This window comes from Pimephales promelas, chromosome 4, assembly GCF_988280905.1.
Source record: "Pimephales promelas chromosome 4, fPimPro1.hap1.1, whole genome shotgun sequence".
In the NCBI taxonomy this organism is placed as follows: domain Eukaryota; kingdom Metazoa; phylum Chordata; class Actinopteri; order Cypriniformes; family Leuciscidae; genus Pimephales; species Pimephales promelas.
The window spans coordinates 34,976,145-35,000,948 of record NC_142772.1 but is presented as its reverse complement, the minus strand read 5'-3'; the positions used below and the strand labels follow the sequence as shown (position 1 = coordinate 35,000,948).

Here is a 24,804-nt window from a genome sequence, read left to right as displayed (position 1 = left end):
CAGTCGCGCACTGCAAACGCAGCGTATGTGAAAGCACTATCGGGCTGCTCCTGTACCATATATACACACACACCGCAACACACACTGCACAAGGAGTATGTGTGAAACGGGCGTTAGTTTCACGCAAACCGCCGCAACACGCATACAGTTTGCTCCAGTCCAGAAACGCCATAGCACAGAGTGGATCATATTTGCAAGTCGCCACATATCACAAATTTGATTCTACACAGAATGCTATATTTTAAAGCGATATTGAAAAGATTAAGAGGAAAACCGGTTAGAGATTAAGAGGAAACTGTGGCTTAAAGGACAAGTTTGGTATTTTACACTTAATGACCTGTTTTAAGATCATTTCTGATGAAATAGAACAGTTAAGATGGAAATTTGGACACCCCACTGGAACAATCCTTCCTAAAACGCATTAAACTTTAGTTTACAAAGATGTGAAACTCACCGAGTGGTCTGGGGTGTTCACTGATATGCTCAACAAAAATCGCAGCAAATGATGCTGTAGTTTTCGTCCAACTCCATTGACTTAAACTAAACTAAACGCCATTGGTTATTTAAAAAAAAGGGGGAGGAGCTGTTTGATATGTCCCACCCCATCTTCCTGTTTCAGTGGAAATTATGTCAACGCATTGAATAATGCTGCACGTTTCAAGGCACATCAGTGGGCCTTTAACATCCATGAAACCGTTTCACTGCACAAAAAGTTCATTTATTTTTTTACACTAGGAATCACACTGTTCGCTACCTCTTTTCCACCAGAATAATTTGCATTCTGGAGCCAGACCCTGTTCTCGGCCAGGTGAATTGGAGCCTGTCGCGAACTGGCTCCTGTTTCCACAGACTTGAGGAATGAATGGTAATGTAACGTTGCTCCATGTTTTTTAACAGACTAAACAGTCTAAAATCAAACAGTGCACATCCTGGTGTTTGTGCAGGCAGTGTGGCACTACTCTTCTGCTGTAACTATCAGTTGTCATTTTTGGAGATATATTGAACTGAAACTGTTAATTCACCCGCTCTCTCGCACGCAACATTGCTCAACGAGACTGCCATAGACAGCAACAGCATTTCACCACCCCCGCTCCCCGGCTCTGTTCTAAACCAGCAAGTATTTAGGGCTGGAGTTGAACCAATCTTTCTGGCCCGGAAACCCCATTTTCTGCAGTGAAAATGCACAGAAAAAGGTTTGAGAACAGTCAAAGGATGGAAACCTGTACCGGAACCATGTCTGTGGAAAAAGGGTGTGCAAGGTTCTTTGGGGAACCCAAAATGTCCCTTCTATGACATCATCACTGCAAAAAAAAATGAAGAGTGTGCTGCAAAAAGGATCTTGACTCTAAAGCTCAAAAGAGAGAATGAGGATTAAGGCTAAAGTGGAGCAACATCAACACATTTATGCTACATTACAACATTCTGTAAGGTGCTTTAAACTTTCATTGAACACAAATATAGTGAGTGCACCAATCATATTTTCACAGACTCTAAACAGACAAACCTACATCTGTGGAGAGAAGGGTCTCATACACACAGATCCTCAATAGTTTTAAACATTTGGCACAGTTCTGAACCAAACGCTTTGCATTTCAGTCTCACCAAGGACAGGCTCTCCCTTCAGGATAACATTCGTGCCATGCAGATTCAGGGCTTTTCCAGCTCAGCATACGTCTAGGCAGGCTATAAGTGTTCACTCAAAACCTGGACATTTGAAAGGCAAATTTGGTCCTGTGCTGACCTACTAATGTGCTATTAGTGTGGGTCTCAAATTTTCTTGCTTCTCAAACCAACAAAATAATATTTTCAAACCCATATGTGTGTGAAGCAAAAACACATATTTGAAAGACCAATAGCATGGAGAATAGAAACTTAAGACAACATTTTAGCTTATGTGACAATATTTTATGTGACTCAAATATAAGCAGCAAATGCCCATGGAAAGGTCACAGGTCTGATCTCTGATGTTAGTGAGCACAGGTCCCAAATGTAGTTTGGCCAGGTTATGCTGGTTTGACCTTTTTGGGTAAATGAAGCATGAATACAGTGAGTTTTATTTAGATCCTTAATGTTAAAAAAGAAAAATTATTTTGTTTTCCTTCGCAAAATTTTCCAGAAACCCACAGATGGATCAAACTGAAAACATGTCTAAAATCTGTTTCAAATTAAAAAGTGTTCAACAGAGTTGTTGCAGTATAACTAGCATGACAGATGAAACAGTTCAACTGTTCAACAGGTTGTAGCTAAAGTTTTTAACTTTGATTTTTCAGTTGACGCAACACTGGAAATATGTCGTTGCAAAAAGAAAAATATCTACAAACCTCTGGAAAAGTGAATTGAAAATGTATTCTACAGTGTTGCACAGGCTAGGCCCATATGTCTGTCACTTGCTAGTTCATTTTTATTCACAAAATATTAAAAACAACCATTTTTAATAACTATTAAATATCAATATGAAAAAAATAACCCTGGCTAGGGTCTATTGCTTGTAAAACATTAGCTCATAAAGCTAGAGGAGATTTGTGTCTTGATTTTAAAACCCACTATTTCATTCTAATTTGCATGGTGTTCACAAGGAAAGTTCTCAAAGCTGATCCAAGTAGGTAATATGAAGCATGTGTTTTTCGATATTATTTATACCACAAATAATGATAAGTTCCTGCTAAGACTGGCTGACAGGAGCACATTGCTGAATATTAAGATGAGGTTTGCTTTACACAAGTCACCTGAGATGAAAAAAAAGAGATAATAATGCAATGATTCTGACTTCATCCACCACCAGACAGAAATACTCATATTTTACATACCAGGCAGTTTTAAGCTAAAGTGAATACTAAATGCTTTGATGGGTAATTTGATTGATTGAAGTTGAAAAGCAATCACCTGTATTGCAATTATCTTATAATCTTAAATGGATTGTTACCCAAGAATGAAAATGTTGTCATAATTTACTCACCCTCATGTTGTTCCAAATCTATATGAGTTTCTTTCTTCTGTTGAAGAAAAAAAGAATATATTTTAAAGAATGTTGGTAACCAGACACTTGTTAAATTCCATAGTAGGAAAAATAATACTATGGAATTCAATGGCTAAGTCAGCTGTTTGATTACCAACATTGCTTAACATTTCTTCTCATATGGTCAACAGAAGAAAGAAACTCATACATGTTTGGAACAACAAGAGGGTGAACTCATGGACTCAACTTTTTTTTTTATATGACGGGGGTGGGGTGGGGGGGGGGGGACTATCCCTTTAATCTATTTGAAAACACTGATACACATACACTCCACACCCCAACAAAAGCCCTGAGATAGCTGTCAAGAAATGATTCGGATGAATCAAATGAATGCTGAATCAAGTGATTAGCTGTCTAGCCTTCATGAAACACAAACTTACTTTTAACGATTCGCTCAGTTGTCGACAGCTGTTCTTTCGGCTCTTTAGTCGACATCTTCTCACAGTTCAGTCAGGATTTTTTAGCCAGTAAATGAACAAAGATATTCTCCGTGTTTGCTGGTGCCAGTCCGAGGAAGAAGATATCGCAAAACGTCCAGCGACTCCGATGGGTCCGAGAACTGTTCAAATTCAGAGAAACGGGCAGGTTTAACGCTAACACCGCTAATTTAGCCAACACTGAACAACAGTTGGTTACACGGGTCACGGGGCAGTAATGTATATAATAACATAGCCAGCACACACACCGACTCGATCGCTTCTCCTCCTCGCTGACAGAAATACAATCACCGATCCCGGTCTTGGTGTTTTCCTGCTGACATTAACCTAACTAGCTATCAGCCTTTCTCTATAAGATTTATTGGGATCGTAGCAACGGCAGCCAGCGACGCAAGATGATTAGGGTTTGGTGCGCAATCTTGAACGTTAATCCGATTTTCCACTTTTCAGAGTCAGAATGTCAACTCGCCAGTCTAGCCACACACTCGTGAAGAGAGTTCGGCATAATAATAACGTGACGAACTGCGCCGAATTGTCTTAATAAACATATGTCCTGTCTTATGACAACAGAGATTGCGCGATCTGCCCGCCCACTAGAGCTAACCATATGGCTAGCAGTAACTTCCAATCACACTCTCGTTCCCAGCTCCTCAGATTAAACGCTAATCTCTAAACCTCAGACGGATTTCCTACAATATGGCGGAGCTGTGGCTCTCGACGCGATGGCGTAGGTGTGACGTAGCACGTAATATTTGACACTTGCTAAGCAGATCAATATTATGAAGCTGCAGACTCGGAGCCTGCATCTACAGTCCCCCACCGAGAGTCCCGCATTCTCAGACCCCTCGTTTTTCGAACACAGCGCCTCCTGCTGTTCAAAAGGTCGAATAACACCCACACACAGAGTACAGCGTACGATTATCCAAATGCAATTAAAAACAATAGGATGCAATATTACGGTCTTCAAATAAATTATCCAATAAATATTTGCGTTCCCTATGTGCAGAAAAAAACTAATTGTTACTGATGGAAGGGATAAAATTACAGATTGAACTATCTTCAGAAAAATAGTATGTGATATTATATTGTTTTTTAAATATTTTTTTATTCAAATTCCAATTTTTCTTTCAGTTCAACCTATAATGGTCTAATTAACATTACGATGCTAAGATTACAAAATCTGTTTTTTGATATTTTGAATGCGAAGCAAAACAAATCAGAATAGACAAAACACCAATAAAATAAACAATTCCTACTTTATTTAAGATAATGATCACCTAAACATCATCTTGCTGTAAAGAAAAAAGGAAGGAAAAAATGTGTTCGTGACTTTACTTTTCGTCTTCAATTGCATTAAAAAACTCATTTATAAGTCGCGTTGCATAATCCTAAAATGATGTTGCTGGGTTAGGCAGGGGCAACTCCATCGATGTATGGTGTACCCTGCCTACAACATGACGATAGCACATGTCTTATGATGTTTCAAAGCTAAATTATAAACGTTAGCTATCTAAATATTTTCGGGGGAAAAGGGCAAAAAAACATATAGGCTAGCCTACATTAACGGCTCAAATCTTGTTACAAACTAACTTTACAAATATTCAATGGACTATTCATATGTTGTATCGATGAGCTAAATTAGTTTTATTAAAAAAATGAATCAAATGAGTAGGCTACTACGATTCGCTAAATAAAATTGAAGATAGCCTACTCACGTTTATGTTTATCCGATACAATTTGATAGGAGACGCTGTCTCGAAAAACGAGGGGTCTGAGAATGCGGGACTCTGGGTGCAGGGGGACTGTAGATGCAGGTCTCCGAGTCTGCAGCTTCATACTACTCAAGCAGATGGTTAAATCGGTCGTGACTCGTGCTGGGGGTCCCTCAGAGCTCGATGTGATCAGGGTGTTACTGAGGCGATGCTCTTGGGAGGAAAGCACAAAACTACAAAGAGAAAGCAGTTCATTAAAGTTAAGTTAAATTTTGAGTGGGGTACGTTCATTTTGTCAAGGATATTCTTACTGGGTCATCAATATAAACAATATAATCAATATAACATCAATATAAATGATTCCTTTCTATTTTGTGTCATTCCTTGTGCTGCAAGTTTCAGGCCATGAACAGCAACAATTGTCAAACTAACATATGCATGGTGCTAGCCTGGGTTTCCATTCTGCATTGATGCAATGCGATTTTATTCTTTTCATGCTGCTAGGTAGTCTGGACTCTGGATACCATGGACCATATTTTTTTATTTTTTATAATACACAACTTTCACCCAAACTAAATAATTATAAACAAGTCTTTCTGGGTAGCCTAAATCTTCTATAAACATTTTTGAGTCTTTGCCCACTCAAGTTCTTGTTAAAACTCACTAGACATACTTATTCTGTGAATTTTGGACACTATTTGTGTGAAATCATTTTTGTCCATCAAAAGTGTGCTTTCACTTTAATTGAGCATGAGCACTGCAGCAAAAACTGATTCGCCGCCGAAACCCCGCTTCATGCTATTCACGCGACACTCCTGCTCGACACTCACGCTGTTTCCGGTGTGAATGCACTCACTGATTAAAGGCACAATGTGTAGGAATTTCTCCCATCTAGCGGTGAAAATGTATTTTGCATTCGAACAAATTGTGCTCTCCAGCACCTCGCTTTTTCAAATGGACGTTGCATCTACTGGCACTTTCCCATTGCATGGTACGGTACGGCTCAGTTCGGCTCACTTATTGCACATTTCCACTGCATGGTACGGTACGGATCGCTTTAAATGGTACCTGGTCTGTTGAGGTTCCAAACGTACCATACCGGTACTAAACCAGTACTCATACAGAATCGTCACTACCTGAGTCATTGTAAACTGCAGATCAAAAGCAACCGAGCTAAAGTAAACCGAGCCGTACCACGCAGTGGAAAAGCGAAGCGAGCCGAACCGTACTGAGCCGTACCAAAAAGGTACTTTGGTACTTTTTGTACCAAAAAGCTATGACAGGATGACTTCGTTGAGTGTTCCTTCAGGTGAACAGGTTTATCATTTCAAACGAACAGCGACTTAACACAACGAACAAACAAATGTTAACAGTATGAATGAACAAACAAATGTTAACACGATTAAAAAAGCTTGTAATTAAGACTACATTTACTTACCTGTCGAGAAGAAAGCAGGACTTTCCTTTGCATATCTTTTGAAATCTCTCTCCTGCATTAGCTCTATCCACTTGGAAAAAGCTATCCCGAAAGCTATCCTGATTGTTTTTTTGTAATCTCCGGTCATGTTTCCTTTTACGGTCTATTTTGGACTTTTCTGGCGACGAGAATTTGCAATGCAGGCTTTTAAACTTGCCGGGGCAGTGACAAATGCTTTTCACTGCTCTGCTTTTTTTTTTTATTATTATTGTAAATTACAAAAATTAGCCAGATACTTTCAACACCAAACAGAAATAAAAAGGTTAACAAATTTCTCATATCATAAAATATAAGCATTAAAAATAAAACAACAAATATATATAGACAATACATATACAAATACACAAACATGTCCATACATATGCATTGCAATTGGCTTTATGCACAGCTGCACTACTTCCTGAACTTAAACCAGCTCCTTGTTTCCTGTCTGCCATTATTGATCAAATTGATTGATTCAGGTGTGCCCGACCTCAGTAGTCATGGCAACAATAATCAGACACGCCTGAATTAATCAAGTTTGGCCAATAATAGCAGACAGGAAACAAGGAGCTGGCTTAAAGGGTTAGTTCACCCAAAAATGAAAATTCTGTCAGTATTTACTCACCCTCATGTTGTTCCAACCCCGTAAGACCTTCGTTCATCTTCGGAAAACGAATTAAGATATTTAAGATATTAAAATCGCTCCTGCATACAGTCCATAGGCTTCTTGAGGGACTGGCTCTTGCCGTCCCCGAAAAGTCATAAAAGACATCGTTAAAATAGTCCAAGTGACTACAGGGGCTCAATCTTAAGTTTATCAAACGACGAGAACACTTTTGTGCGCAAAAAAACAACAAAAATAACGACTTTATTTCAACTATTCGTTTATTTCTCCCTCTGCGCGAGTCAGCTAACTAGTTTAATAGCGTAAGCTTCTGTTATTGTACGTCACACGCATCACACACACATGACCAGCGTCGACCAATAGTGAGCCTACGCGTGACGTAGCTCTACGCAATCACACTACGTTAACGGACTATAGGCTTATGGAGAAGGAAGTGAATAGTTGAAATAAAGTCGTTATTTTTGTTGTTTTTTTGCGCACAAAAGTGTTCTCGTCGTTTGATAAACTTAAGATTGAGCCCCTGTAGTCACTTGGACTATTTTAACGATGTCTTCAATTACTTTTCGAGGACAGCAAGAGCCAGTCCCTCAAGAAGCCTATGGACTGTATGCAGGAGCGATTTTAATATCCTAAATATCTTAATTTGTGTTCCGAAGATGAACGAAGGTCTTACGGGGTTGGAACAACATGAGGGTGAGTAAATACTGACAGAATTTTCATTTTTGGGTGAACTAACCCTTTAAGTTCAGGAAGTAGTGCAACTGTGCATAAAGTCAATTGCTCCTCCGTTTCTGCTGCTTTCAATTACGTCACGCTGGCTCTGATCTGAACGAAAATGCATTGTGGAAACGCGTTGGCCTACTTTACCCTCTCTGTTATTATAGTTTTTCAAGATGGCGGAACTACATGGAAGTCTCCATGGACCTACAGTCCCATGTATATAAAGATGATACTTTGTTTACGAGGATAAGTCAAATAATTGGCAGAGGAATTTGTTAGGGATGAGTCGTGATCTTCTAATAATCGAACTGCATTCAATCTAATAAAAATTTTTTTGTTTGATTAGCATAAAACCTTACCAGTAGCAACAGGCAAGTCCAAAAAGTCCTGAAGGGGTGCTACAGATCTGACTCTGTTGAATGCCATTTGCTCATAAATCATCAAGAAATAAACTCACAAGAATCAGAATTTTTCAGTGTTGGCTAAAGCTTTGAATTTTAAAATCATAGTGGCTACATATATATATATATATATATATATATATATATATGGTGTCTACAGGCTACTGACTGAGTATAAACCACCAGTAAACCTATATGCATATTGGTTACTAAATAATAAATATAGTTCGAAACACTACATTTACTGTGTAAAACCAATGGGCCTTTTGGGCTGCAATTTACATTTAAATAAATGTTTGTTTGTTTTTACAAAATACCATGTACAAAATTTAACAAAAAAATACCCCAATTTATGTTAATAAAAATTTGAGAAAAGTAGCTTTGTTATAATTACAGCTAAAAAAAAAAAAAAAAAAAGATGTCAAAGGTTAAGAACCACTACTTTAGAGGAAATTTAACAATACATTGTGCACTTGCATCCACAAGGGGGAGTCAAATTCTTCGATAGGGTCCATCAGATTTATCCAAAGAGCTATAGACCATTTCACAAGATGTAAACAACACTGGTCCAGAAGCACTTCCTGTTTCAGTTTGTAAGTGTTTTCTTTATTTCACATGTAAAGAAAAAAATCTTAAAGATGTTTGTTTAACTTTTTGATTCAGTTTTAAATGTTCTGTTGGTTGTATTTTATCCCAGCTTTTATGTAGTGTTAAAAAACTGAAACAGGAAGTGCTTCTGGACCAGTGTTGTTTACATCTTGTGAAATGGTCTATATAGTATCTTCAACAAAGAAAAAGAATGTAACCTTCATTCCTTAATAAAATGCATGAAAAGTTTACACTCACAGAAAAGTGACGTGATATAATTTATTATCTTTAAAATAGAGATGTCAGTTCAATTCCAATGTCTACCTCTCACCTAACAGAATAGACTGTGAATTTTACATTAGGAAAGTAAAAAAAAAAAAAAAAAAACACTATTTTAAATTGCCAGCAAAAGCATACAAGTTACCAAGCATTCATCATTATTATTATTTCTAAGACAAAGCAAGACCATACATACAAACAAACACAATTGTCAAAGGTGAAACTTTTTCCAGATGCTTGGCAAGCCTGTCATTGTACATAATGGTTTTCACAGATATTTAGTCAAATGTCTAGACATAACACAGCCTGATTCACAAGGAACCCAATTAACTCCACCTCTCGATCTGGTGCTCATCAGCATCAAGATAATAAAGCAGATACCCAAACCCGAGTCCGACAAACAGGAGAGATTTAATTCAAACAGAGCCTGCATACTTACATCATCTGGGTTCAGCTCCTTAAATAATGCACCGATGATGGTGCTGGAGTGATGGAGAGCACACAAAAATGTTTTCCTCTTCCTGTTTCGATCATGTCAACTTCCTGAATTTGAGGCAATGTAATTACGGCTCTATACGTAAAACATATAAATTAGATATTTAGGTAAAGGACACTTGTAAGGATGTACCTGTGTAAACAGCATTAAGTAATTTGCTATAGAACGGGAAGGCAAAGAGGAATATGTAGCACAAAACACTCCTCACCACAGTGAACAAGTCCTCATCTTACTCATCATAGGCACAAAGTGACAATTTGAGACGCATGCCAGAAAAACCACAACATTACTACAAAAACAGATCCAGCATGAAAGCAAAATGTAGGACTATGGTAATACTACATATTTTGGACAGAAAATATACATGTAACAGGCCTGATGACACAGGTAAGTCCAATTTTACCAGTAAAGTTATTAGAGGAAAAACTTTTTTTAAATAGACGTAGCTATATTAGTTAAACATTAAATATCACTTAATATGAGGGGTTTCTGGAAAAGGAAGCACATCTCCAATGAACATTTTTAGACCAGATGGCAAAAATAAACAAGGAGGATTATGGTGTCTGATATAAACATTAAAATGGTAAATTATGCATAGAGCATCAGTTTAAGTATGCATGATAATGTAAATGCAAGCAAATATGCTTCAGAAATGTTCACACTTAAATGATTAAAAATAACCCAGAGCATTTTTTCCCATGAAACTACCGTTCACTCTCACCTTTTCCAAATTCTAGCCAACAAGCTCCCTACATCAGCGCGAATTTGCTCGTATCACAGACGCATTTTGGTCCTCTCTCCGTTGTAGCAGTAGCGCTGATAATCCAATCTTATCCAAAACATTAGTACCAAATTTTCACCCACATTTAACCCAAAACCTCTACTAATTCACATTGTTTTACTGCTACCAGATCCACTGAAAAACAAATAACATCTTTGGCTGCAGGTCTGGGAAAACTTAGAGAGCAAATTCTTTAACCTAATAAAATCAGCACAGTCCGTTCTTAGTCTGTTTGCATAGGCATTACATTTTTGTTAAAGCAGCTTTTTCAGGTATGCAATGTCTGAAGAGTGGTTGAACTGACATATTAGCAAGATCTTAACAACTCAAACAGAATCTAACACATCAAACCTTAGCTCTTCATATCTGTCCAGCTGGCCTAACTGAATCCCTGTTCTTGAACTTTGATGTCTCTATCATGTATGGGAGCACCTGAGGCTCACGTAAAATATCTTTACTTGATCTAACGCTGCTGAAGAGGGAGGAACGGGGACAATCCGACTCCATAACCATGACCAATCAAATACAAAAGTAGTCTAAAGTGCAAATTGAAGATCCTGTTGCAGATGCCCCATTGATTGCAGAAAAGTCTTGTTCATTTTACACATGACAAGACTCCCATCTTGGTGCACAATATTTTATAACATGCAGCTTGAAGGACCAACAAACGGCTTGAATGAATGTCCAGTGTGCACTGTTTCTCATCCACAGACTGTAATGTCCCACGCTCACTGCATGATGAAGCCTGGCTGGGGTGCCATGCGTGGAGGGGGTCTCTGGGGCACGGGTGGGGGGTACTGCTGCATGTACATGCTGGGGTATCCCTGGTTAAGAATGAGTGGTGCGTTTCCAACTCTGGGGGGAATTGGGGGGTATGGAGTAGTGGGAGAGAACGGAGAGGTAGGAGAGGGCTGGACAGCAGGACTTTGAGTGACTTTAACAGGGGGAAGAGGTGGAGCCCGGCGGGGCAATGGCATGGGGGAACCATTGACCTCTCTATGGAGAACAGCTGGCCAGGAGGGAAGGTCCTGAGTGCGAGAGGGCTGAGGTGTAGCCGGAGCCATGTGGTGTCCTTTCAGCACCATTTCTTGGAGCTTCTCTATCTTGACTCTCCGCAGGTGTGCCAGCTTCCTCTTGCTCTGATATTCATCAATGAATGTGTCCAGAGGGGCTGCACCATCGAGGAATGAATCAGCCATGTTCTGATTTGAAAAAGGAGGAGAGAAAATAGTAGAGTCCATCAGATGCCGAACAATCCCTAGCAGATATCATGCAACTAAGTAAGTTTAAGGAGTAAGATAAGATGAGCGAGGTACCTCAGTTTCTTCCTCGATTTTGGCCCCTTCTGCTTGTAGGAGTGCAAGCAATGTGTCCAAAGGCATGTTTCCAGATATGTGGTCTGTGAGGGGACCGAAAAGAAAATGTTATTAAGAAGTCTGAAAAATTATTACAATTTAAAACTGTCTTCCTGTAGCTCAAGCAGGAGAGTAGTGTACTGGCAATGACATGGGTTCAATTACCCAAAACTTAAACGCTCTTTGATTAAAGAGCGCTTAAAGCAGGGGTCTCAAACTCAACTTAACTGGGGGCCACTGGAGATAAGAGTCTGGGTCAGGCTGGGCCGCATCAAGTATTCCATAAAAATAGTATTCAAGTATTCCAAAAAAGGAGCACAACTGATCCAATCTTCTCAATCTTTATTATTAACGTTTCCTCTGAACTGTTCCTCTGAAGTTGAGCATTCCTTTCTGTACATGATTGGTTCTTCATGAGCTGTCCTTCTGACAGTTGAAGTTCATTTTACACACTTTCTTTGTTTTTTCCTTATAACACATCTTTGTGATGCTTATATTTGCTCATGTCCTCTTTTAATTTCTTTATACAATACATTAATGATATTATTTTTTTTTTTGGAAGGGCCATTCCATGAGGGCCATTTGTTTTGTGTGGATATATTCATGCATGCATTACATTCATTTACGTGTTTGCATGAATATTCAATCTGTAATTTTTATTCGAAAAATAAAATACTAATTGAATTTTACTACGCTGCTTTGCTGGCTTTAAATGCAGTGAATCCATGATAAATCCCAAAGCACAAACTCACAGTTATAATTAAATGCACTGGGTGGCGCCAGGGCTGCCAACTCTCATGCATTCAGTGAGATTGCATTGGTACAAATGTTGCAATAAACAACATTGCAGATGATCTTGTAATAAAATTACAAAAATGACAAAACTCAACCTTATCTCTTTTTGTTTTAGTTAAATTTCAGTTTTATCAATAATAGCCATTATAAAAGTATAAGTTAAAGGTACAAAAAGCTGTACAGTAAAGCTTTAATAACAAAGCAAACAAGTTAGTCAAATATACAAATTCAGCACTCAAATATTTTAAACTTCACTTAGCCTTCTGCCAAAACTATTGGCCAGGGAACCAATTATAGATTCACAAGACCAAAGATCGCCTGTTAGGTCTACACAAGACGAATTATATCTCATGTTTAACCACTGCAGAGACGTCAGAGTCAGCGGCAAACATCAGAATGACTAGCCGAGGAAAGGCTGTTCCAAGCGGGGTGCACGAGCGCAGAGCATCCGGTGATTGCTTGGAATGGATCTCAGTCAACTTATAATAAATCTATAAATAAACAACAGATTTGAGCTCTAGAAAACTACATTCTCACCTTAAAACTACATTTCATGACACAATAGTAGTACTATATTTTAACTGTAGGTCTATATAAAAAAGGTGCTTCTGATACCCTTGTAGCACGCGCAAGTGACGATACTCTGTCAACCAATCAATGTTCTGCAGTGAGTCTAGTTCCACCTTTTAGTACCGTACCACTGTGCTACTTGCTCCAACGGAAGGGTACCAAAAAAGTGGTACGGTACGGCTTGGCTTTTTGGTACCATTCACAACTACCACTCAGTGAAAACTTTTTGGTACCATTCACAACTTTTGACAGTGGAAACGCAAATAATTGCGCACCGTACCGAACTGTACCATACCACTCAGTGGAAACGAGCCAATAGACACCATGAGTAGTTTTCCCTTGTCAGTGGTGTAAAATATGTAGTTGGATTGTTTCATGTAACTTAGTTCTACTCCCTCAATGTGTTGTGGCTTTGACAATCAGCTGATTAGTACTATTGACAGTATTAAACAGTAACGTTACAGGAGTAACCAACCCGTCAATCGCAGAAAAATTAAATCGATCGATCGCAAAGAGTTTTCAATACCAGAGAAAAAAAAAAAACAATATTTTTATTCAACATTATGTATCAATTTGTGTGTAGTAAACACAGGTGTCTAGGGGATGCGGAGGTGTGAGCGCTGTTATTCACGTCATTTTTGCTGCGTGCACCTTTAACCAGCTCAGCCACAGCCCTACAGCATAACAGCTCATATTAGCCAGCTAAACTTTTACTACCCCGTCAGAAAAAAATATGTAGTTGGATAGTTTCATGTGCTTCTTCTACCTCGCTGTATTATGGGTTTGCTATGTGGGGAGAAACGTGCTGTTAAGTTTGTGAGACAATCAGCTGATTATTATATTAACTTATATATTAAGACCCTTGATTCTCATCTGACTATGGCTTTGTAAACTTTATCCATGATGTGGTTTATATTGTACTGTGGTACATAAACTTGGCTTACTCTGGCTATTCTCTGCTGTCTCAGACAACGACCGTACCTTTCGTGGCTTCTTAAAAAGGGAGGGGTGAGCAGTAGGCTGAGCCATAGATGCAACTCGCAACCGAACCGCTAGATGCCGCTAAGATCTACACACTGCACCTTAAAATAACCAAACTTCAATAACATGAGGGCAGATCTTTTGAGCGCTGCTGATGACGCAGTAAAGTGACGCTCGAGTGGTCAAGAAAAAAAAAATCATGTTCTTTCCTTGCAGGAAAGAAAAGGAAACGAGGATGCACAAATAAGAATTGAGAAGCACCCTTTGTGTATGTGCCTTAAGTAAATTAGCTGAAGTATCAATGGGGTGTGTTTCACCTTTCAGTTCAGGAGCCTCAGCATCAGATTTCACTGTACAACTCCATGAGTCAGCAATTCTCAGGTCAACAAACGCTTGCGTTAGAAACTAATGTAAAGTATTATTTGATTAAATTACATAACATTTTACATATAAGCTATTCATTAATCATAATCAACAGCCATTCATTAATCATTATCTAGAGAGAAATGTGTAATGTTAAGAGTTAGACATAGCTCAAAAACAAAGGAAAATAAATGCTGCACCATTTAAAAATCAAAAAACGTATAATAATACTAATTAAATAAATTTACAGAACAAATACATCGATATAAGCTTTGATTCAATCTCAAATCAAGGCTGTCAGACATCACAAGCAACACTTTGACAGCTTGCGATTTATTACCTATTGCCATGTTTGACTATCAGTCCAGCTCCCTTCACTGATTTACATCTATTTACATTTATTTTCCTGGCAGGAGTAACTTACAAAAGTGTCATTGTGTGATGTAGTTATATGCTACAATGAAAATCCCATCCATAATTCTACATGTTTTCCAACCACTCAACAGGCTGCTCTTGCCATGTTCACCACATTACAACCAAACTGCTACTGGACCATGCCCAGTAATGCTGTTTCTTTACAAGTCGTATAAAATGAAACACTGTAGCTGTCTTTTACCATTTATCAATAAAACTCACAATTGCAGATACCAAAATATTGGTGCTTTTTTTGTTTTCCTGCCACTAAACACAGACTACGTTTACAAGCAGCAAATAACCCGTTTAAAACCATGCTGGGATCTCAATGAAGACAACCTTGTCCGGGCAACGCGTCAAATATGGTATATCAGCAGCAAACTACAAAACTTATGTCTCTTTTTCCCATCTGACAGGAGAAGAGGTCTCGCACTGAAAGTTCAAAATCCTGCAAGTGCACAGCCCTCTGGGGGAAAGGCAAAGCCTTCAATGCCTGTTGACCTCTGGCATTGATGGAGAGGATGATCCCTTGAACTGGTGGAAGGTGCACAACATTCATTTTCCACGACTATTCAAGTTTAAAAAAATAAAAAAATAATTATTTATTTATGGTAGAGCCATATATATATATATATATATATATATATAATATTTTTAATTATTTTAAATATATTATATATGTCATTCATCAATTCATCCATCACCTCATGTCATCATAACAGAGGTCTGGCTTCCAGGAAAAAAAGGTTTCATACAGAAGACGAGCTTAAAAAAATAAAATCGCATTTCAAAACGCAAATCGATTATTTTCAAAAATCATTCACCCCTTATGTATCCACCTTATTCTGCGCCCGTTCTATTTCCCAAGATTCATTGCGGTTTAAAATGAGTGAATGGTTTTCAACTTCCTGTTGAAGTATTTGTTTACATAGAATGCTAGCACTCTAGTCCAGACCACTCATCTATATACAATGATATATATAGATCAGTGGTCCAGACATTAGAAAAATATAATCAGTCTACACATGCGTTTTATATTCACGGACATGACCGTTCTAAAAGCAACTTTCAACGTGATTTTAAAGAGAAACCATAAAGAAACCTTTCTTTAAAGTGAATTTCGTTTTTTATTAATTGAATCTTAATTTAAATCAATATTTCATCAACCAATTGACTGGTTTTTAATAAATAAGAAGTATAAACAACAGATGATCATGACGGAGGCGACAGCGCGCAAACTGGACTTTGGTCTCATGAATGAAACTCGGCATAACGTTATGCCTAACCTCACAGGCCTGAGAAATATATAGAATATGTATATTTGAAAGCAGAGGTAGACAGGAGTCAAAGGGCTAACCAGACAGTCGGGGTGATAGAGACTGTCGGATGTTCTGGATTAGGGAGATCGTGCAGTCATGCATCAGCTATCCTTTGGAAGTTATGAAGACAAGAAAAACGTTCATTATCTGTGATTTAATAAAAAAATAACGTGATCAGATCACATTTGATGAATGTTTTTTTTCTATTTAGTTTAGAGATGTGGGGATGAGACAATCTAAAACACATGGCAAAAAAGCAAAGACCAGACTCGAACCGGAAGTTGACAACCGGAGTCGTTGTCATGGCAGCGCGCATTGTTTAGAGCAGAATAAGGTGGATACAGGAGTCTGCTCACACGTCAACGGGTTATTCCGAACGCATCAGAAACCCGACCATAACCCGAATATTGACAGCTTGTAAACGTAGTCCGTGATTATTTCATTAAGTAATGTAAAAAAAAAAAAAGAATTCTCCCATTACAATCAATAAGGCAAAGGCCTTTTTTGTCCTCTTTTGAATGACAATCTAATGAACTCACTTCTTGTTCTTCAACGATCAGCTGATACTGATGATTGACCTATACACCGTCAATTAAAACTGACCTCAGATCAGCTCAAACACAGAAATATCTACTGCTATATATAACAGAAGCTGGCAGAGACTCATCAGCCGTATGATTCAGTGTACATGCTTCAACAACAAACAGAAACCGACAGTAAACAACCTAAAACTATTCCGACCTTGTATGAGGCAAATGAAAATGGAGCAGGAAAGCAAGGGAGGGTAGAGCCTTTTAAATAGAGGCTTATGTTTAATACACAAACACACACAGCACACACTAATGTTCTATTAATGTGGGATATTATTTTGATCACATTAAGTACTGGATGAAACGGGCCCTAATTTTTTGGATGATTTAGACACATGAACATAACAAAGACCCACTTTATTACTTTTGCTTTACTTACCATTTTAAACATAAATTGTAGAGCAAATAAACCATGTAAGAACCATGTCAGTTTAGCTGATCTCTTCAGCTTCTCAGCCAGATGTTGGTGACATGTACATGCTAGAGGTGCATCTGGCTACAGTATGAGTAGCATACTACCATTCTACAATAGGCATAGCATGGACACAATATGCAAATGTTTTGGTATGCTTAAAATACCTATTGCATTTGCCTAAATAAACATTATACAACAAAGCATGCTGTGTGAACTACTGTATGCCACATGTTTTATTTCATTCCCAACATCCTGCAGGTCATGAGACTCCTATTAGTCTACAGCTAGCCTATTCAACTTACTTTGTGCTCTGTGCAAGTGTGTGAGAGAACAAAGAAAGACAGAAAATACTGTCTGTGTGTGTGCGTGCGCGCGCGTGTTCGTACTTCCCCTCTCCATCCCCTGTTTCTGACATTGCTCAGGGCACAAAGCCACACTGTTACTCCAGAGCACCGCAGCATCAGAATGGGCCATCACACTGAAACACCCCAGATAGCTGCTCTATTGTCATGGTGTGGCTTTTGGAATAGTGGTGGCAGTGAGTTAATGTACACACAGGAACCTCACCACACAATTAATTTAGCCTAATTACTAGGGCTTTTTTTGTTTATCTAGGTCAAGGGAATGGCTGACTGGCCAGCCTGCCGGCAACCCTGTCCAGATGCACTGACACTGGCACTGCTACTGCTGCTGTTGCTGCTGAGCCAGTAAATCCTTATCTGGAGCATAACCAACAGCCCCAGCCTTGGAAACTGGGTAACCTACATTTCACCAAAGCCACTCTTTTTCTCTTCATCTGTATACAGATGACAGTACACCATGTTTATTTCCTCTATGTCAAAAACAAAAACAAAAAAAAAAACAGTTGGACCTCAAAGGGGGCAAACATCTAATGTGAGGGGCTGGAAGTGAAAAGTGAGGGGTTTCACAGTGGAAAACTCTCAATTTGAAATTCAATACTGCTACACCATAAGGCTCAGCGACATCTTAAAAAAGTTATATATATATATATATATATATATATATATAGCTAGTATATACATATACATGTGTGTGTGTGTGTGTGTGTGTGTGTGAGTGTGTATATATAATATGTTTGTGTATATATGTATGCGTATATATATATATATAAATAAATAAAATAAATAAAGCCATATATATACATATATATATATATATATATATATATATATATGGCTTTATTTATTTTATTTATTTATTCATTTATGGTTTCTTTCAATTTATTCATTTTAGGTTAGTATGCTGTTGGGAATCAGCTTCCAGGCAACTGCTGCGTCACAAAGGATAATCATTGACAGCGTTTTATTCATGATACCAGCACACGCCATGCACAGGTGATGGATGGATACTGAAAACCCTGTTCTCTTTAAAGTCACAGATCCTTCTCAGCTGTGACATTCATCTGCTACCGTTTAGTTCTGCCTTCCTTTTCCATGAGGAAGAGAAATATAGGGCGAAGTGATGGACAGAGACTAAGAGTTTTCACTTATGACACTTTACTCAACGTCATACATAAGCTATTTCAACGTCACTGCACATGTGCAGTCCTTTCAGTTTTCAATCCGATCAGTTGTTTACATGTCCTCTCGATCGTATTAGAAAAGGAATAAACCACCGTTCTGTACTCGATCGAAAATTTGTTTGAATCAAGCTCAGTCGGATCGATTAAGGTGTTTAAATGAAGGCTTTTCAGTCCGTTCGAGCCATCATTCCAATTACTAAAGGATTATCTGGTTACATGTAAACGTAGCGTAGCCCTTGCCTGTAATATTGAAATAACGGAAATGTGTTTAAAAATCATATCACCATTATTGAAAAAAAACATTGAGATATATATTGATATTGAATTATTGTCCAGCCCTATTCTTATATGAATGTTTATTGCATTACTTTAGTGTCAAGTGTGTTATGAGGCTGTTTTATGTGTTTGTGTGAATAACATGCTGCGCACCATATTAGTATTTATCTTCTCAGCTTGTGGAAAAGCAGCTCCAACATACTTCAGTTCCAGAATACACTATATTTCAAAACTCAAGCCAGCTGACATTGAGTGTACAGATGGTAAAATGAAATGAGTGTTAGTATGCTGTTTGGAATCAGCTTCCAGGCAACTGCTGGAACACACAAAGGATAATCAGTGACAGCGTTTTATTCATGATACCAGCACACACCGTACAGAGGGGTGTGGAGGGATACTGAAAACCCTATTCTCTTTAAAATCACAGATCCTTCTCAGCTGTGACAGTCATCTGCTACCGTTTAGTTCTGCCTTCCTTTTCCATGAGGAAGAGAAATATAGGGCGAAGTGATGGACAGAGACTAAGAGTTCACGAAAATGACATGTAAAACCTGAAAAACAGGCCCTTCAAGGAGTATCTTATAGCTGGAAAAGATGACTAAGTTCATTTGTTCACATGCCACAGCAAAGCCCAGAGGAAGCTAACTTTTACATTGTCTCCATCGCCGCTTTTCAAATTTACATTTGGTAAAAATAGTCCCATTCACATAACGGACATTTTAACCATAATATAGCCTATAATATAAAATGAAAAACCAAGATGTGCAAGTAAAAGTCAAGCTGTGTAATTGTGAGGGACATCCAATACATAGAAAGACAGAGAGACAAAAGGAAGTTATGTTTTAAACGCAGTATTTTACCTAGAGTGGTGTTGCGCAGCTGATAGGCCTCAAACAGCTCCTGTAGGTTCCTGTAACGTCTGGTAAGCTCGTTCTTTTGATGGTCAAGCATGGGTTGGAGTTTAAGGTTTTCCTCAGCCAGAAGACGGTTACTAGCCAGGGTCATCTCCTTGTTCTGTTGTATTCCTTTAATCTGAGAACACACAAGGAACAAATTAATTCAATAAAAGGCGTACACTACATACATTTAAATACTAAATCATTCAAAAGTTTGGGCTCAGCACATTTTTTTTTTTTTTAAACGTAATAAATTTATTCACCAGGGACACATTACATTGATCAAAAGTGACAGTAAAGACTTTTATTTTTACTCAAAATATTTCAAATAAATGCTATTTATGCTATTAATCAAAGAATCCGGGAAATGTTATTTTTACACAAAATTAAACAGCACAACTGTTTTTAACATTGTAATATGCTAATTTGGTTCTCAAGAAATGAATTGTGATTTTTCAATTGATGTGACTGACTGAAGACTAGAGTAATGCTTGCTGAAATTTCAGCTTTGCCATTATAGGAAAAAATTACACTTTAAAATGTATGTTAAATGTAAGTTATTTTAAATTGTCATCATTTATTATAATATAACAGTTTTTTTTAAATCAAATAAGAGAGACTTCTTTCAAAAACATTTAAAAACATTTTACTGAACCCAAACTTTTAAACAGTAGTATCAATGAATAGACAATCAGAAAATACAGAAAGAGAATGTATTGTCATGCCTTTTTGAAAGGAAAAAAAATGGTTGCAATGTCACTGTAGTCTGTAATAAGAGTAAATATTTTCACTTGACTGTTCATAAATCTCTCGCAGCATCATGTTGCAGCTTCAAGTGACAGAGTGAACTGTCAGGATACATTTCAAGATAAATGTAAATAACATGGTATGTGGGCAGTGGAAAATTAAGATTAAATCTATGACCTATCCATTACTTTACTTTTAAAACTCAAACTCAAATGTATATGGTAAATTCCATTGTTACTGTTTTTACAATGGGTCATGGAAAGGAGGGGTTTAGAGTAGTGGTCAACCGATATATCGCCACGGCCGATATTTGGCATTTTTAAAATGTTGGCATCGGTCGACAAGTTTTTCTGATTGGCCGATGTGTTTGAAGCGGGACTTTTATTTTGACAGTGCTGCAGACTTTTACTTGCATTACATAATTTAAACAAATCTCTGAATATCTAATAAACATTTAATTTCACAAACTGTGCAGATTTAATCGAATCTAGCTGTGGTGTCCTGTGAAGCGTGCATTTGTAGCCTGCAAACGTGAGTGACGGTCCGTGCGCAGTGAGTGAATGCGAACAGATCAGCTTCACAGGAGACACAATCGAAGCATTTTAAATCTTTTATTTCAAAATATTCTGTGCTATATCCAGTTGCCCACTGTGTCATATTCATGTCATTTTCACTGTGTGATGTATGTAAAATTATCATTACCTTGTCAAAAGTTAAAGTCAAAAAAGTATATAAAAAAAAAAGATTATCAGTGCGCATGAAATTACCAGATTACAGAGTGCCCTGTTACAATGTTTACTTCCTTTTTATTCGCATATTCATATGTTTTTAAACAATGACTTTATATGTGAAATCTGTAATGGGATAGCAAATTATATATATATAAATTAAATATCTGCTTTATATTGGCCATCGGCCACCCTGCTCTCTCAGATATCGGCATCAGTCATCAAAAAACCCATATCAGTCGACCACTAGTTTAGAGACTGAATCTTCAGACGAGTCATTTTAGAGTCTTTGAGAAATTAGGTGATGTGCAATGTATATTATGAAAAAAAAATTAAATGTTATGTTGTTGTGACCTTTGATGCACGTAGACCTGTTGGAGGAGCAAAATTATGAACCTTTAAAATAGCATAATGGCACTTTAAAGCTTCTACTCTCAAGAAGGTTTCCCAGTAGATGTTGGAACATGGATGCATAGATTTTAATACACAAGAGCATCAGTCCGACACTGAAGGTTGCAAATGGGCGTGGTGGGCGAAATGACCAAAATCACGATACAAGTAATTTTATTTCATGAACTACATCTCAAAATATAGTTATTTTTGCTTTAAATGCCTAAAGATGGCCGACTGACCCAATGCGTAAAAGAGCTTACACGTAAAAGTTATGAAAAAGTCCATTTGCCCCGCCCATAGACCGTGACAGCAGTGGTTGAAAATAGACAAAAGATATGGGGTAAAAAACAGGTGTAAATGGGTATAAGCGTCCCTCGTATAAATTAGTATGCATGCATATAAAAGAGATTCACCAGTGAGAATCAGTTAAGAGGCTTAAAATTATTTATGCAGATATTGATTAGAATCAGTAGGCCTTAGATATTTAGGTCACTTTGCTTTTAAGCCTCTACTTGTATACCGGATGTTCACAATGTCCTTACTGCAACAACAGAGCCTTATGGCCCAAAAGCATGAATAAAAAGAGGGGTCGGTGGCAAAGGGTAGCTGTACACATCATGAAATCACACTATACAAAACAAGTCCACAGAGAAGAAAAAAAACAATACAATTATTGCAACATGCCACCTCTGGTGACTCAAGAAACTATGACTGCCATAAGGAACATTTAACAGTATTAATTGTCTGACTCCTCCCTTTTCAACAGGTGCACGCCTGCAGTTTCAGTTTAGGTATGTGTCAGAGTGCGTAACAGGATGAAGTGTCTTATTTCTCAAACACCTGCCTATGTCAGCTGGCAGGTTAGAAAACATTTGTTCTTCTGTGATTTTACACAGCCTCTGTCAGGCTGTCCTACATATTACATGACTGGGATAAAAATAAAAATACTCAAACAAGCACTCAAAATATACAGTTAGAGAAACTGTACTTCATACATCAAATAAAGCAGAAATAGATGCTGACAGATAATATGGAAACCAATTATCCAGTTAATACAGCAATCCTAGCTTCTGAAATGCAAATTATTGCTCTTCACGGTAATCCTTGTCCTTTCCAAATCGGACTAAGGGGAAGTATTCATCACATTAAAACTAATACAGCCTTCTAAAAGACATGTAGACTCGTATATGAATCCACAGCCATTGTATTCATGCGGCAGATAATAACGTTATTACATAATATGTATTGTTACTATATTTGGTAAAGGTTTCTGGAGCACCATTTTAGTACTAACCCACTTGCCTCAGTTAAGTGAAAGCCAAGTTTTTTTTTTTGTTTTTTTTTTTAAGAATGCTCAGGCTAGTTTAAGAAAGATTTTAATTTAAAAAGCAATAGGTAAATTATTAAGCGAGTCCTTTATAAATAACTTCTTTGGCCAGGTAAATAAAAAATAACCTTTTATAGCACCGAGTTACAGTGTTGCCAGATCAAACATCCTCTTGTGACACATACCGAGTCAAGGTTCACATCTTCCCATGAATTGAAAGGTTAAATCAACTCAAAGCTGTGAACATGCCCAGAATACCATCTAATTGAGAATATGCAAACACAAGAGTGAGCAAACTTTGAACTTACACAGCAAGTCAGAGACCTGGTACTGATACTGTGTGCACTGGCAGTGCTTATAGTATGATGTGAATACATTTATGGTTATGCATCAACAATTATAATTGACATGATACTCTGATTAAAAATCCAATGATTGTGGTAACATGTACTACACTGCCAAAGACTTTTCCTTTTACATAAAATCACCAGGGACTTAGTTTGCTTTAAAATGGGAACACGCACATCACACACCTTGCCTATAATAAGAAGTGTACTTAGTGTACTAATGCTAAAAATAAATTAAATGCTACTACAAATAAAAACAGAAATACATAAGACCAATGCCAGTAATAAATTGCAAAAGAGGATCACGAGAAAATGACTTTCATCACTGATAGAGGAAATGTATGTTCCTAACTCAAGTGCATTATTATATACGGTAGGTTGAACCGTTTCTGCTTTCGTGACAAAGTCACTTTGTCTTATTGAAAATGTATTGTTTAACGGATGACATCATAACACTTTGTCATAGCCTACGACTTCAAAAACATACCATATTGAGGTCACGCGCAGAAATGTTCAAATTTAAATAGTTCATAGTATAAACACGTCGTAATTATAAAACAAAGAATTTAAAAGTACAGAAATAAACACGGCCTACGATGCAGAACCTCTGTATAAAATGGTGCTGTTCCAGATTAACGTAACAAATCAACTCGCCGCGGTAACTTCGCGACGGTCTTCACGAGGAAAATAAACTTACCTCTTCCGAATCGTCGATAAATTTGTTGAGCTTCTCGTCATCTTCGAGCAGTTCGTTTAACTGAGTTAAAGTGTAAGAACTCAACTTGTTTTCAAAACCAGCCATGTCTGGCACAGCGGTGTCTTTCACACTTCGAACTCTCCGTCTCCTGCGGTGGGACTGGGCAAAGCTGTTATTTTCAGCCGGAAGACGACAGGAGGAGATGCGTGACGTCACCCGGCACATCACCGCAGGTCTCGAGAATGATACGCAAAAACTTTTGAAAATTATATTAACATTTCTGATATGTCTTTACACCCGTGCAAGACGAGTTCTATCTATCTATCTATCTATCTATCTATCTATCTATCTATCTATCTATCTATCTATCTATCTATCTATTTGAAGAGCTCAAATTTAAAAACTCAAACTGAAAGAAATACATATAGATGTATAATGACAAAAGCACGTATTAACATTAGTAAAATTCAAATGAAAACTGAAAACATAAAAATAAAAGCTACTATAAACTACCTGTGTTAGTATGTGGGAACT

The 24,804-nt window shown here is 37.7% G+C and overlaps 2 protein-coding genes and 1 long non-coding RNA gene across 5 annotated transcripts in view; 1 reads left to right on the top strand and 2 right to left on the bottom strand.

The window, feature by feature from the left end:
• The window catches only part of ppp3cca (protein phosphatase 3, catalytic subunit, gamma isozyme, a), a 40,645-nt gene extending 36,484 nt beyond the window's left edge, over positions 1–4,161 (bottom strand). Inside the window, exons 1-2 of one of the 3 annotated variants that reach the window (XM_039658408.2) lie at positions 3,702–4,161; positions 3,397–3,575 (exon numbers count right to left, since the gene is read on the bottom strand). In XM_039658408.2, coding sequence (XP_039514342.1) covers positions 3,397–3,451 — 55 coding nt within the window. In that variant the 5' untranslated portion in view covers positions 3,452–3,575; positions 3,702–4,161. Of the gene's footprint in view, positions 1–3,396 lie in introns of all 3 variants that reach the window. The other 2 variants (XM_039658407.2, XM_039658409.2) reach the window with 2 other exon arrangements.
• A 3,272-nt stretch (positions 4,162–7,433) lies between these two features.
• On the top strand, positions 7,434–20,002 carry LOC148981737 (uncharacterized). The gene is made up of 3 exons (XR_016168358.1): positions 7,434–7,942; positions 17,932–18,072; positions 18,571–20,002. It is a non-coding gene; the product is annotated as an uncharacterized LOC148981737 (long non-coding RNA).
• vps37ba (VPS37B subunit of ESCRT-I a) lies at positions 9,224–24,495 on the bottom strand. Its single transcript, XM_039659456.2, has 4 exons — positions 24,271–24,495; positions 19,996–20,167; positions 11,831–11,913; positions 9,224–11,716 (listed from the first exon to the last, which is right to left on the bottom strand). Exons 1-4 carry the CDS (start codon positions 24,493–24,495, stop codon positions 11,243–11,245), a joined length of 954 nt encoding a protein of 317 aa, XP_039515390.2. The 3' UTR covers positions 9,224–11,242.
• Positions 24,496–24,804: the final 309 nt, after the last annotated feature.

What these genes read in the sequence shown, in the direction of transcription:
- vps37ba (XM_039659456.2), bottom strand. Translation starts at nt 24,495, where the DNA reads ATGTGCCGGGTGACGTCACGCATCTCCTCCTGTCGTCTTCCGGCTGAA. An exon ending in TTATCGACGATTCGGAAGAG is followed by an intron (nt 20,168 to 24,270) that starts GTAAGTTTATTT and finishes GTGTGTTCTCAG; the next exon opens with ATTAAAGGAATACAACAGAA. An exon ending in AAATCGAGGAAGAAACTGAG is followed by an intron (nt 11,717 to 11,830) that starts GTACCTCGCTCA and finishes TTTTCAAATCAG; the next exon opens with AACATGGCTGATTCATTCCT.